The 13,494-nt window shown below is 37.7% G+C and overlaps 1 protein-coding gene and 2 non-coding genes across 3 annotated transcripts; all 3 read right to left on the reverse strand.

Annotated features, from left to right (window-relative positions):
• Positions 1–2,576: 2,576 nt before the first annotated feature.
• On the reverse strand, positions 2,577–13,138 carry RpL7A (ribosomal protein L7A). Its single transcript, XM_019052665.2, has 6 exons — positions 12,989–13,138; positions 11,597–11,717; positions 10,130–10,279; positions 4,660–4,880; positions 3,464–3,586; positions 2,577–2,806 (listed from the first exon to the last, which is right to left on the reverse strand). The coding sequence occupies exons 1-6, from the start codon at positions 12,998–13,000 to the stop codon at positions 2,624–2,626; spliced, it is 810 nt and encodes a 269-aa protein (XP_018908210.1). The 5' UTR covers positions 13,001–13,138; the 3' UTR covers positions 2,577–2,623.
• On the reverse strand, positions 3,073–3,148 carry LOC140224730 (small nucleolar RNA SNORD36). The gene has a single exon (XR_011899984.1). It is a non-coding gene; the product is annotated as a small nucleolar RNA SNORD36 (small nucleolar RNA).
• Positions 3,306–3,376, reverse strand: LOC140224731 (small nucleolar RNA SNORD36). The gene has a single exon (XR_011899985.1). It is a non-coding gene; the product is annotated as a small nucleolar RNA SNORD36 (small nucleolar RNA).
• Positions 13,139–13,494: the final 356 nt, after the last annotated feature.

Consider the following 13,494-nt stretch of genomic DNA (forward strand, 5'->3'; position numbering starts at 1 on the left):
ACGCGTGAGTGCGCGAGAGACAGGAAACAGTCAGGGAGCCCGCTAAAATTTGCGAGAGAGACAAGCTTTTTGTCTGGACAGACCATAATACGTCATGCCAATCTATAGGTTTTTACCATTAAAACGTCATTTTGTGACTTGCAACTGATCCATCCTTGTCTCGTTTTCCTTGAATTTTGGTCAGTGTTATTAGGTGTCTTGATTTTATTGGCAGTTTCGTAACATTAACTTGGAACTTTCAAATTGGCAAGATAAAATTAGTAGTAGTTTTCGAGAAATGTACCTCTAAAAATACTCCAATGCGTTGCTCACGGACTTTTTTTATGCCGTTCAAATTGTGTCTACGATCAGTCATGAGCTATTCAGCTTTAAATGGTTTCTTCTGCTGTGCTCCCGAAACGGTGTGAGTGAATCGATTTTTGATTGATCGAGTGCTTCTCTTTGTTAAACTGAAAGAAGAGTACCGCTTGTATTCTAGATTACCCTAGTCCACAAAGGGTGTTTGCTTATCACCACCATTCCTTAAAGGTGTGTGGAAGGAAGATAGCCCTTCTTAAAGCAAGGGTCAAATAGAATTTTCCTTTAAGTTGTTCCTTCATTGTTTAGACCTCTCATGGGAATTGGTTGTTATCCTATATGTATACATCAAACTTCTTCATGGTAGCAATGGCGCTTTTGTGATCAGTCTTTCAAAAAATAAATCCTTCAAGACCGCAAAAGCTCGGCAAGATCAAATGGATCGCTTTCAGAAGAAGGGAACCAGCACGATTGCAGTGTTTTCAAAATCGTGCACGGCTTCTTTCCTTTAAAAAATACTCAATGTATGTACACTATTCAAATTTACACTATTTTTATGTATATTTATTTTTATATTTTAATGTATGTACACTATTCAAATTTACACTATTTTTTTCCTTTACAATTCTCAATTTTTGGGTGGAAGCAAACACCAGCTGCTATTCTGCGAGATCTTTTAGATAATTAAGAAGAAGTAACATTATTACGTCACAGTAATCGCGCTGGTTCTTTTTTGCTAAGTGTTATCCAAATGGATTCTGCCAGTAGTCTTATAAGCAACTGCCTCCATCGATTTTTTTTCAAATTTGACTCATTAAGTGTTATAAAGGGAAGTAGGATTCACATCAGTTATACTATGATTACTGATTTCCTTTTTTCTCATAAGAGATTCTATCCTGTCCAGCTTTTTCCAGATACCAAAGACCAGATCAGTTTTTCTTTAAAGGTTCCTGCCTTAAGCCTAGTATCTGGGTTAATTGCGATAGTGTATTTTCCTACAGAGGAGTATAGCATTGCAGCTGCAGGACTGCATCCATGTAACTGCACTGCATGGTGTCCGATAAGGCCTCGCAAATAATACCAAAAAATTCAGCGCGGACTAAATTTAGATATTATTTTAAATGACATTCCTTACGACTAAGGATGATGAATCAGCAACATCACTTTTTGTGTGCTAATCTTGAGAAAGCCAAGGCTGAAGAGAGAATGTTACAGCATTCTTCATACATCATTTACTGGAAATGTTGCAACTTCTGATAGGTGATTGAGGACAGCTGTCATTTCTTTGCTGGCTAGAAAGATGATACAAACGAATGGAATCAAATTCCTCAAATATAAAGCAGCGCGCAGTGCAGCTTGTTTAGTAGTGATCCAGACAGCCTCGCATCCAAGAAGAACAAAAAGTTCACTTTTCTACCCTGCTGTTCTTGACATTAGCACACACGAAGTTTGATTTTAAAAGCTCATTGCTGTTGCAAGGGACATCATATCAAGTGCATAGTATTGGAATGCAGCCAGTGCCAAATTTCTTAGTATTTTGAGCACTGTCCTTGAGCCATCCCAAAAATTTTCTCGGGTTATCCTTGTTAAAATGTTCAACTAAGTGTGATGACCTAAAAACGCAGTTTTTGAAAATATTCCACTTCTTTCTAGTTGATCCTTGCCCCCTTTATATTTAAGTACATTCTTTCAGTTCTCAACTGAAGAAGTCAAAATCAATTTCCTGATTTGACTGAAATTTATACCATTGGAAAAGGAAAAAAAAAAGGAGGCAGAATCTAGCTTGGCACTCCTCTCATACCTTGCGACTAACTCGTCTCACAGCAACTACAAAGATGTCCCGCTCCCCCCCCCCCCCCCCCCCCCGACTAATGGAGCTCTTACAATGACAATGAAGAGAATAATAACAGAAAAATACAAAGTCTCATTGCAGAAAAATATGAGTTAAGAGTAAATTTGAATTCAATCTAATTTTATAGGGTCAAAAATTCGTTGAGTATGAAAATAATTGACAATCTTCCTCCTGAACATTGAATACTAGGGAGAAATAAAACTACAAACCTCCGTATCTCAATTTAACATAATGCGATTTGGTATTTTTCCGGTATTCTTGGTCCGAATAGGCTAGTCACTTTATGCTTCCATTTGTTTGCATGTATGAGAACTAGTCACATTACTACATGTTGGAACAACATTCATACTTATTTCTGTTTAAAATGTTAAACTTCATTCAAATAAAGTGGGCAGAGCAAAACAAAGTGGGACAAACTAATGACCGGTTGTCAAAATTAATAAAAAATTTATTAATAAAAATAACAGGTCACAGTTATTTTGTTTTGGTTGTCAGTTCTTTAGCTTTCGCCTTTTCTAATTTGGCCACTCTTGCCGCAGCTTTGGGGCCCAAAACACCACCACCCCAGTGACGTTTGATTTCATCGAATCGGTCGTTGAAGTTAGCCTTGATGGCTTCTAACAATTTTGTGAGCTGTGGTTTGTCTTCAGCTTTCACCTAGAAACAAATTAAAATTTTTGCACATCAGTTAAAGCTTACTAAGTACTTGAGAATGTGTTTCTCAGGAGAAAATTTCAAGTTTCAAGGTCTGGCAAAAACTGGCCTTACAAAACGATCCATACTGATTTCTTCTAAAAGATCGAAGTGTGTGTGTATTATATTTTGGCTCATGCATGTACTGAATCAATCCGAAAACATTTGGAGAAAAACGAGAGGTGGAAAAGACTAACTTTCCTTTTTTCGATGACTTTTTGACCGTTATCGGTACGTCAGAGTTAAAAAGCTCAAAATTCAAAACATCAAGAGGAAGATCAGTGCAGAAATCATTCATCATGGTACAGATAACGGCCACTATCAGATCGAAGAAAACAATAATAGTAGCAAATCTACTTTGAAAGAAAGAGATAACCTAGATTAACCTCATAATTTAAAATTCTAGAAAGAAAAAAGAGGGGCAGGACTATTGAGGTGATACTTATCAATGAGTGAAAATGATTGCACATCAGAGTTAAAAAGCTCAAAATTAAAAGAATCATCAAGAATCATTACATTAATTCATCACAGTGCAGTTTGTTATAAAATGCATAACCTAGGATACATGCTCTTCCATGGATTTCTGGAGCATAAAATATAACCAGTAAAAAATTTGAATACCTGGGTCAAACACACGGCTGTGCAAGTTTTCCTTCGCACAACACGGCCTAAGCGTGCTTTGCTTTTGACGATGCAGTATGGTACGCCCATTTTTCTACAAAGTGCAGGCAAAAATACGACTAACTGTAAAAAAGAAAAAGAAAAAAGGTCAATCAGTAGTCCTTTCAGAAGACTTAAAGTAGTACAACTCAATGAAAACATGAGCTTCTGGTACTGAAAAATCTCGTGCCACAATTTGTTCCCATCTTAGTTCTTCTAAAGTCTTCTTCTCAAAACTTAAAATATTGCCACAAGGAAAAAATGTTGGATTGCTGGATTACATCAACATCCTTTACTTTTCGGTGTTTTCTAAAATATCCAGCGCTGAAGACATGCAAGCACATATTTAGCTACGTGAGGGTAGTTAATAGAAAATTGATTCTCTATTGAAGTCTCTCCTTGATTCTCCAAATTTGCTTGTTGACTCCTTGAACCACCTGCTCTAAAATTGCGGTATACACTGGCCCATGCCCTTGCATTTTTACTTCTTTATAAATCATAATTCACCTTAAATGGGCACACTGTTGAAACAAAATTCAACAATATGAATTTTTATAGCCACAATAGACCATTCACTATCTTCAATGTAAGTAATTTAGCAGTGGGCACTAGAACTGGATGTTGGTGCTCATCATCTCACTGCTGTGAAGTTGTTTGTTATTTTCACTAAAATATCTGAAAAATCATTCCAAATTGCAGAAGGCATACAAGCTGTCCCTTTTCACACCATATTTGCTGTATATGCTGTAAAAGAGAATCATTGTTAAATTTTCTTTTAGCAGTCAACCCACACTTTCACCGCAAATTACATAAAAAATAGACACAGCCAATTCTAAGACTTTTCATGATACTTTATCTAATACTTTTGACTGAAGTAAAGAAAGAATAACTTTCAGACTTTGTTAAATTGGAGCGAATCCATCTGGGAAAAGCTGTAGCAAACATGCTGGTCATAACAAAATTTACAATTAATGCTTGCAAATTAATAATAGTGCCTGCAATGCTGTTCCATTCGATTGGTGTTGGTAGGTTCTGTGTGTGCCAAACAACCGATATGCGGCCGGCGTGTTCTTCAGCAGGAATTGACAAAAAATTATTTTTTTGGGGTCTGTCATTTATTATTGAAACTCTTTTTAAATGCAATAAAATAAACTTACCTCAATGGGATCAACGTCATGTGAAATGACAACGAGTTGAGCTTTCTTCTGCTCAACTTGAGTGACAACTGTCTTGACACCTTGTCTCAAAACTACGGGCCTCTTGGGTGTAGTGTCTTGTTTGGTGGCAACCTTCCTTTCTGCACGACTTTTGAGCATACGCTTCTTTGCTAAAGGTTCAGTTGGCCTGTAGTTCATCAACAATTTGAATAACTGAGTGGCTGGAAAAAAAAGAAGAGAAATAATTGAAAGTTCACTGCAAATTTTCCACTATAACACAAGTGTATGATCTGCCTATGCTAGTTAGCAACACATCAAGAGAGGCGGTAGCCACCCCCGGTCGAGGAAAATGACGTCCTACTAAAGTCCCGATAGCAAACGGGTGGCCGACACTCTTAGTCACATAAAAATGTCACATAAAAAATTGAACATTGCCTAGAAAATGTATAAAACTTGATAACCTGGCATTAAGGGACAGACTTTAGGAAGGGATTGTTCACAAAAGTTTCTCAGCAATGAAATGCTTTAAATAATTGATGACAGAATATATTTTAAAAGATATGCCTAGCTGGAGGACAAACAAAATATGATTGGGCACAAATAATATATGGAAAAACTAGCCACTATTTCAAGGTTACTCAGACATTGAAACCATCACAAGGAATGAATTCCCTCTGGTGGAAACCGCGAAAGTTGAAAAACTCATCATGGTACACATCTTGTTACAGTGGTTAATAGGATACAGTTAGGAATAATTTAATACAGCCAAATCTTTCAATTATACTTTACATGTTCTTACTTTCTACGATGAATTCATTTCAAATTGAGTATTGTCAAAGCCTGAGATGATTGGCTACCTTTAATAATTGGAAAAAAAAATATTTCAGAGCAGGAGGTATCAGACATAATATATCTTCAAACTGTCAAGAAAGATTTGACGAATCAGGTGAAGAGATTCAAATAAATCATCACGTTCACACCTCACTCAGAGAATTACTTTTGCAACACCCATTGACAAATAATTGATCAAAAAAATGTTATCTTCTTTCTAAAGGATAGCTCAGACGTCTAGACCATCACAAGAAGCCATGACTTCCTCTGGTGGAAACCGCGAAAGAAAAATCATCATCATTGCTGAGAAATTCAAGAACAGATTAAATGAGATTTGACCTTCATAAGCCTCTATAATTTGGCGTTCATGAGAACATTACACAAGTTTCAAAATTTTGATAGCTCAGACATTCGGACCATCACAGGAGGCAGATGCTTCCTCTGGTGGAAACCGCGAAAGTGAATCCCTCATCATGGCTACCTTTAATCTGGGAAACATCTTGTTTAACGAGGAATGAATCAAGTTAAGCAGAAAGGAATCAAGTCACATCACCTACTGTCGAATTTAATCGGGCAATTTCATTTTGTACATGAAAACCGTTGTGCAAATTTGTATGCTTTCAGTGCGCTATCCGCTCAGTACGAAGCAAATTCCATAAAATTTTCAAAGGAATCCAAACAAACGTTCTATTGTATAAAATTAAATTGCCCAGTTAAATTTGGCAGTACATGATGTGGCTTAGTTCCTTTTGGCTGAACGCGTAGCTTGAAATAAGGTAACAGTTGGGAAAAAACTGTATAAGAACAGTGGTTCATTTCGCCCCTTCGGCGAGGGAGGTAGGAAGGTCACTTTGCCAGACAGATATTTAATTGCACAAGCATTTAAGGGCTAATTTCCTCAGACGCATCTCCTCAGAACACCAATTTACTAAGATTTGCACTGGTATAAAATGGCTAGGATAATCAGATCAATTCTGCTAATGAGCCTCTAAAGATAATTTCTGCCAACCTGATACCTGGTTACCTCACGATATGAGAGAAAAATGAAGTACTGAAGGCAAGAGAGATCAGAATAAATACATCTTCAAGTGGTCATTAAAAACAAGACACATCAGGTGAAGAGATTCAATTTAAGAACATCATCATGCTCTCGTGTGACTGGAGTTGTACATAGAAACGTTTTCTCATAAAAGCTCTGACACTGAGATTTGTCAGCGGTGAACTGATACATTGGACAGCTCAGACGTTCAAACCATCACAAGAAGCCAAAGCTTCCTCTGGTGGAAACCGCGAAAGATAATTCTTCATCATAGCTGTGGTACTATGAAAAATACCTACAAAGAATGAGTACTTCATTTTCGATAGCTTTCATGATCATCACTCATGTACGAAACATTTTCTCATGAAAGCTCTGACACTGAGATTTGTCAGGGGTGAACTGATACATTGGACAGCTCAGACGTTCAAACCATCACAAGAAGCCAAAGCTTCCTCTGGTGGAAACCGCGAAAGATAATTCTTCATCATAGCTGTGGTACTATGAAAAATACCTACAAAGAATGAGTACTTCATTTTCGATAGCTTTCATGATCATCACTCATGTACGAAACGTTTTCTCATAAAAGCTCTGACACTGAGATTTGTCAGGGGTGAACTGACACATTGGACAGCTCAGACGTTCATACCATCACGAGAGGCCGAAGCTTCCTCTGGTGGAAACCGCGAAAGATAATTCTTCATCATAGCTGTGGTACTATGAAAAATACCTACAAAGAATGAGTACTTCATTTTCGATAGCTTTCATGATGATCACTCATGTACGAAACGTTTTCTCATGAAAGCTCTGACACTGAGATTTGTCAGGGGTGAACTGATACATTGGACAGCTCAGACGTTCATACCATCACAAGAGGCCGAAGCTTCCTCTAGTGGAAACCGCGAAAGATAATTCTTCATCATAACTGTGGTACTATGAAAAAAACCTACAAAGAATGAGTACTTCATTTTCGATAGCTTTCATGATGATCTCTCATGTTCAAAACGTTTTCTCATAAAAGCTCAGACACTGAGATTTGTCAGGGGTGAACTGATACATTGGACAGCTCAGACGTTCAAACCATCACAAGAAGCCGAAGCCTCCTCTGGTGGAAACCGCGAAAGTTATTCATCATCATTGCTGTGGTGCTGAGAATATCTAGTGAAAATCAACATTTCATGCCTTCCTTAGAAAGGTTCAGTATCTTCCAAGCCCCTTCTTTTCTACCCCCATGAATCTGCCCACCAGCTTCACACATACATTGTTTTCTTTTAATGGCTCAGAAGTTGAGACCATCAAAAGGAATAGGTACTCCCTTCGGTGGAGACCTTGAAAGAAGAGCAAGCATCATTGCTGAGATATTTAGATAACATGCAATATATTGATACGTCAGATTTAAACCGATATGTTGTATTTTGATAGCTCAGACGTTCAAACCATCACAAGAGGCCGAAGCTTCCTCTGGTGGAAACCGCGAAAGATAATTCATCATCATAGCTTTAGTACTAGAAAATATACCTACAGAAAATTAATTTTTCATTTTGGAAAGCTCTTATGATAATCACTCACACACGAAACAATTTCTCTTAATAACTCAAATTTTAAGACAATTACGAGGGATAGGTACTCGCTCTGTTGGAAACCACAAAAAAACAGCAAACGTAATCCCTGAGATATTAAAACAGGATTACACATGGTGGAGAATTGAGTCAAAGGTGAACTGACATGTTATACTTTGGTAGCTCAGACGTTCAAACCATCACAAGAGGCCAAAGCTTCCTATGGTGGAAACCGTGAAAGATAATCCAACATCAATGCTGGAGTGCAAAAAGACATACCGACAGAGCTTGTATTCTATTCTAGATAGCTTTCAAGATGATGATTACTGATATTCAAAAAATTTCTTCTTGATAGCTCAAATTTAGGGACATTCACAAGGAAGGGGTACTCCCTCTAGTGGAAACCACAGAGAAACAGCAAGAATCATCACCAAGATATTAAAGCAGAAACACGTGTGATGGAGCATTATGCAAAGGGTGAATTACTGTGTTACATTTTGATAGCTCAGACGTTCAAACCATCACAAGAAGCCGAAGCTCCCTCTGGTGGAAACCGCGAAAGATAATTCATCATCATTGCTGTGGTACTGAGAAAAGTACCTTGTGAGATTGAACATTCTACTCTTATCATGTAGAAGAGTAGAATCTTCTAAGCGCCCCCACTTTCAAGCATGCATGCACCCACCTACCGATTCTCCACAAAATTTCCCCATATTTTCAAAAGTAGTGATCTCTTTCTTTTTCTTTGCTTTTAGACTCTTAAAAGTTTCCCCTTATTCAACATTAGTACGTGGCCCTCTGAGGGACAAGATAGAGAATTTTCTGTACCCCCACTTTAATCAAACTCGTATGATGATTGAGCACTTTTAAAACGTTTCCTCTGGAAAACTCCAAAAATGAGACCATTCCAAGAAATAGGTCTTTCCTCTGGTAAAAACCACGAAAGAATGATGATAATCATTGTTAACAGATTGTGGAAACATCACATAAAGTAGATTATGATAGCAGCGTTAAATTTAATAGCTCAGACGTTCAAACCATCACAAGAAGCGAAAGCTCCCTCTGGTGGAAACCACGAAAGATAATTCATCATCATAGCTAGTTCTATCTAAACTCTGTTATGTTCAACAAGAAAGTTAACTGTGAGTGTATGTTAAAGAAATGCATGGATGAAAATTTCTTCTCAAAACTCAGATCTGCAATTCATGACAAGGATGAGCTTCTTCTGGTCAGGACAGTGCAAGAAAGTTTCCAGCCTGATTCTAGGTATATGAAAAAAGTGAACTGAGGGGGGTATCTTTCCCCAAAATTTAAGCCCCCTCCCCTCCAAAAAAACTGGCATGGGGAGAGGGGCTCAAAGTTGAGAAAATCGGTCAGAGACTTTGCCTCATTACTTCGTCTAATCTAGATATCTACTTGCGGTTAACACAGACAACTACCAAATGAAAGACATGGTTGCCAAAGAATTCAGAAAATGAATTTCCCCAATTTCTCCGATACATTTGGGTAAAATTCCCTGACACTTAAGCTATGCCAAATGGTTAAAAAGACAAAATTTTAAGTAGTTCTCTGGCAAAATTTTCTGATGAAAACATCAAACCCATTCTGAAGAGCAAATAAAGGTGTCTCGGCCATTTTTCCCTGACCGTCGCAACCCTGTTTACTATACCAAAAATCAAGATGGAGAAGGGAGGGGGGTGGTTTTTGAAACACTTCTTTTCTCATTAAAGTTAAGAATACACAGAAGGTATTTAAAAAATTCACTACTTGGTTCAAATTTTTATCTATAGCAAAGATCAGAAAGTTAAAATTTCCATTTTTCAAATTAATTTACCTAGTTGCAGTGCCCTTGCAATTTGCCTTATTTTTGATCTGAGTAACTATTCAATGAGCCTTGTTCACCAAGTTGGATTTAAAAGCCTTGTTGGGCTGAAAGAAACTCCTAAACCATCCTAGAGGTTGCTGAAAGAACATAAAAATATTTGACTGACAATTTCAAACTGATGACAGATACTTAGAAAAAATAATAACACAAGAAAATTACCAGTTTGCCGGTCTAAGCATTGAGAGAATTGATTGATTGGTGGAGGAACTTTCAATCTTTTCTGCAGGATTGCCTTTTGTCGCTGTATGCGGATGTATTGGGGCCATTTGACAAATCTACTTAGATCTCTTTTCGGCTGAATATCCTGACCTAGAAATGATACAATTACATAACTTAAGAATTTTGAGAGGGAAAATTCGCTTAAAATGCAATAGGTAGAGTTGAATGATAAAAACTTAAATAGTTCAAGTGTGATCATAATAGTGAACATATAAAGTTACTTCTAGTGGGAGAGTTCTTTGTTCAATTTGTTATACTATTTATTATCATAGCAGCTTCGGTTCTTTCAGATTGACAGATGCTCAGAATTAAGATTAGAATCAGAAGATTCATTACGTGAAGAGATTCAAAATTAACATCATCATAACATCCTTACTTGAGTAGAAAACATAGTTCAGTTACAACAAAACTTAAAAATGCCAGATTAATTGAATAAGCAACTTAAATAATTCAAGTGGGATCATTCATTATGGAGGACATGTAAAGTTTTGTCTGGTGGTAGAGCTCTTACTGTAATTTGATTGATTATTTATGGTCATAGAAGCTTGGGTTCTTTCAGAATGATGGATGCTCAGAATTAAGATTGGAATCAGAAAAATCATTACGTGAAGAGATTCAAAATCAACATCATCATAACATCCTCTCTAAAGAAGAAAACATCATTGTTAAGTTACACAATGACAAAACTTTAAAATGCCGGTTGACAAGATAAAACCATCAAAATAGTACTTCTTGTGATGTTTCGGGGCCTATCTAAACTCAAAAATCTATAGACTAAACATATTCTTGCTACTTTAACAGAGACTTAGAAGGACAGGCGCTTGAGACACAGAAGGACAAACGGAATCTGCCTTTGAGGGCTATTTGAATTAAGTACTATTTTCATGATTTTATCTTGTCACCCGGCATTTTAAAGTTTTTTCAGTAGATTTTTGAGTTTAGATAGATCCCGAAACACCATGAGAAGTACTATTATGATGATTTTATCTTGTCAACCGGCATTTTAAATGTATTGTAACAATTTAATAAAAAATCAATGAAGAGACAGGGGTTCTGGAGGGCTTCCGAAAGGGTAAGAGGCTCAAGAAGGATGATAGAACTAGGAAAAGAAAAGAAGAGACAAAAGTCACATCAGTCTGGATGCATCAACTATCCATTGGCCCATTGGTTAGCATGTAGATATCTCTTGCATGGTGCAATATTTGGATGTGACATTTGTCTCTTCTTTCCTTTTCCCAGTTCTAACTCTCAGCAGTAAATTCCTTCAGGTTGAATTAGACTATCCAAGTCAGTCTTTCCTTGGGCCGTTGGTAAGATACTAAACATGTAAGGATGGCTAATAAGACCCTGATATCTCCTAGAAAAAGGAGCATGATACAAAATTGACTGAGTAGGCACAAAACTTACCAATTCCAAAGTTCTTCGGCCGCTTTTCGAAGAGTGGGTTAGTTTTCTTCTCCTTCTTTTTGACTTTCTCAGCAAGAGGGGCGGGGGCAACCTTTTTTGCTTTCGTTACTGCCTTCTTCGGCTGAAACAATGCAAAATTAATTATGATTCTGAATTTAGAAATTTTTAATCGTGTAGCGCTAATTTTACTTCTGCCTCTGAACTAAGTAGTACTTAGCACGAGTACCTAGTTGAGTCTACTTAGACCTGTCATACTGATGGTTTAAATCATTTCCTCCAGCCTTGTATCGGCAAATGACCACATGACTTCCTGGAAATTAAGTAGCACTTGGTCTAGCATGTTGGGCCTGTAGTTGAAAGGAGCGTTGTCATAGTAAACTTGTCCGATACCGTTTGGTATTTGTTTACAGACGCAGCTCAACAGTCCAATCATCCTAGAGGGATTGTTGAGTGTCCACAAGGTCCCAGACAATTTACTTCAATAATGCAGCTTCAGTGTGCGAACAGGTCAAATTCAGAATTGGACCCTAGGCATGAAAGCATGGGTGTATTGATGAAGGAAACAGAATGGGACTATGTCTAAACAAACATGCTTGATTGACAAGCAATAATGTTCGCCTCCAATTCAACCATTGACGTATAATACAATCTAGACCGCGCATTACGAAATTCAAGCGAGACGATAGGCAACCCAGCAACACACAGCAAGTGTACCGGCGAGACAATGGTGGAATTCGTGGAAATGCCAGTCTTGCCAGTGCCGTTGCCTGATACGGGTACACTTAGCTCGTATATCCGGCGGTATCAACTAGGCTGAAGGCGCGTCTTTACCCCCCTAGCTGTCTTACCTTCCCCGCCTAAAGTCGGGCCCAATGCGCGGTCTAGATTGTATTATACGTCAATGAATTCAACTCTTTGATGACATTCATGATCATATATGAATGCCCAGAGTTTAGACCATATACTTGACGATCTTTGAAGATTGAAGGAACTAAAAATTGACGTTCTACCAGCAGTATTACTGGTAAGGTTGAATGGAAGGCCCTGAATCACCCAGCTTATGGGGCATCAGTCAACAAGTCACAGGCTTCGTCATTGTAGAGAAGAATAATGTCACGGTCAGTCAGAATTCTGCGACGTGTTTCCTAATTTTACAGATGACAAGCCTGGACAGGATGACCCTCCTAATGACACAAAACTATCAGCCTGAGATTAAGAACTACATTTCTGGACATGAGTGGAGGAAAGGTTCTGCCTGCGGGAGGCATGAGAGAAAATGACATCCTAAAATAGGCTGACGACAGAGACCTTCGGGAAATGTGTATGCAGACAAAAATGAAGCGACTACGATTTATAGGGTATAGCAGAGATTCAAATAGAATGGACACTCACCTTTTTAACCATATTGAGGCTGTGATTTGTAAAAGGATTGAAAAGATATTAATGAGTAAATTACACTTCACAGTCTCGGTTGCCGAAGCGGCACACGCATGTTTTGGGAGAAGACAGAAGAGAACTGACGTCTTCAAAGACAACGTTGAGCTTTGCTGAGCGCCACTGTTCGTAGATGAGTTTTCGTTGTTTTGTTAGGTTAGGTTGGTAAGGTTCCCTTGGGGGCAGATAAATTGTATACAAGATAAATCGTATACTCCCGTCGAAATCAGATAAATCATATACAGATGGATGGTGAGAGGATAATTCATATAATTTGCCAGTTTGTCAAACTGTTGGGCGATCGCGAAATTCACTCTGATTTCTGATCATTCATAATTTCATAGCCCTTCTTTCTCACAAATAATGTAAGGAATTTTTTTTACCTAATACCACCAATAATTCTCATTTGGATTATTAATTATTTCTGCACTAATATTTCCAAAGACATATATTTCACATCTAGA

Source organism: Bemisia tabaci, chromosome 5 (genome assembly GCF_918797505.1).
Source record: "Bemisia tabaci chromosome 5, PGI_BMITA_v3".
Lineage (NCBI taxonomy): Eukaryota > Metazoa > Arthropoda > Insecta > Hemiptera > Aleyrodidae > Bemisia > Bemisia tabaci.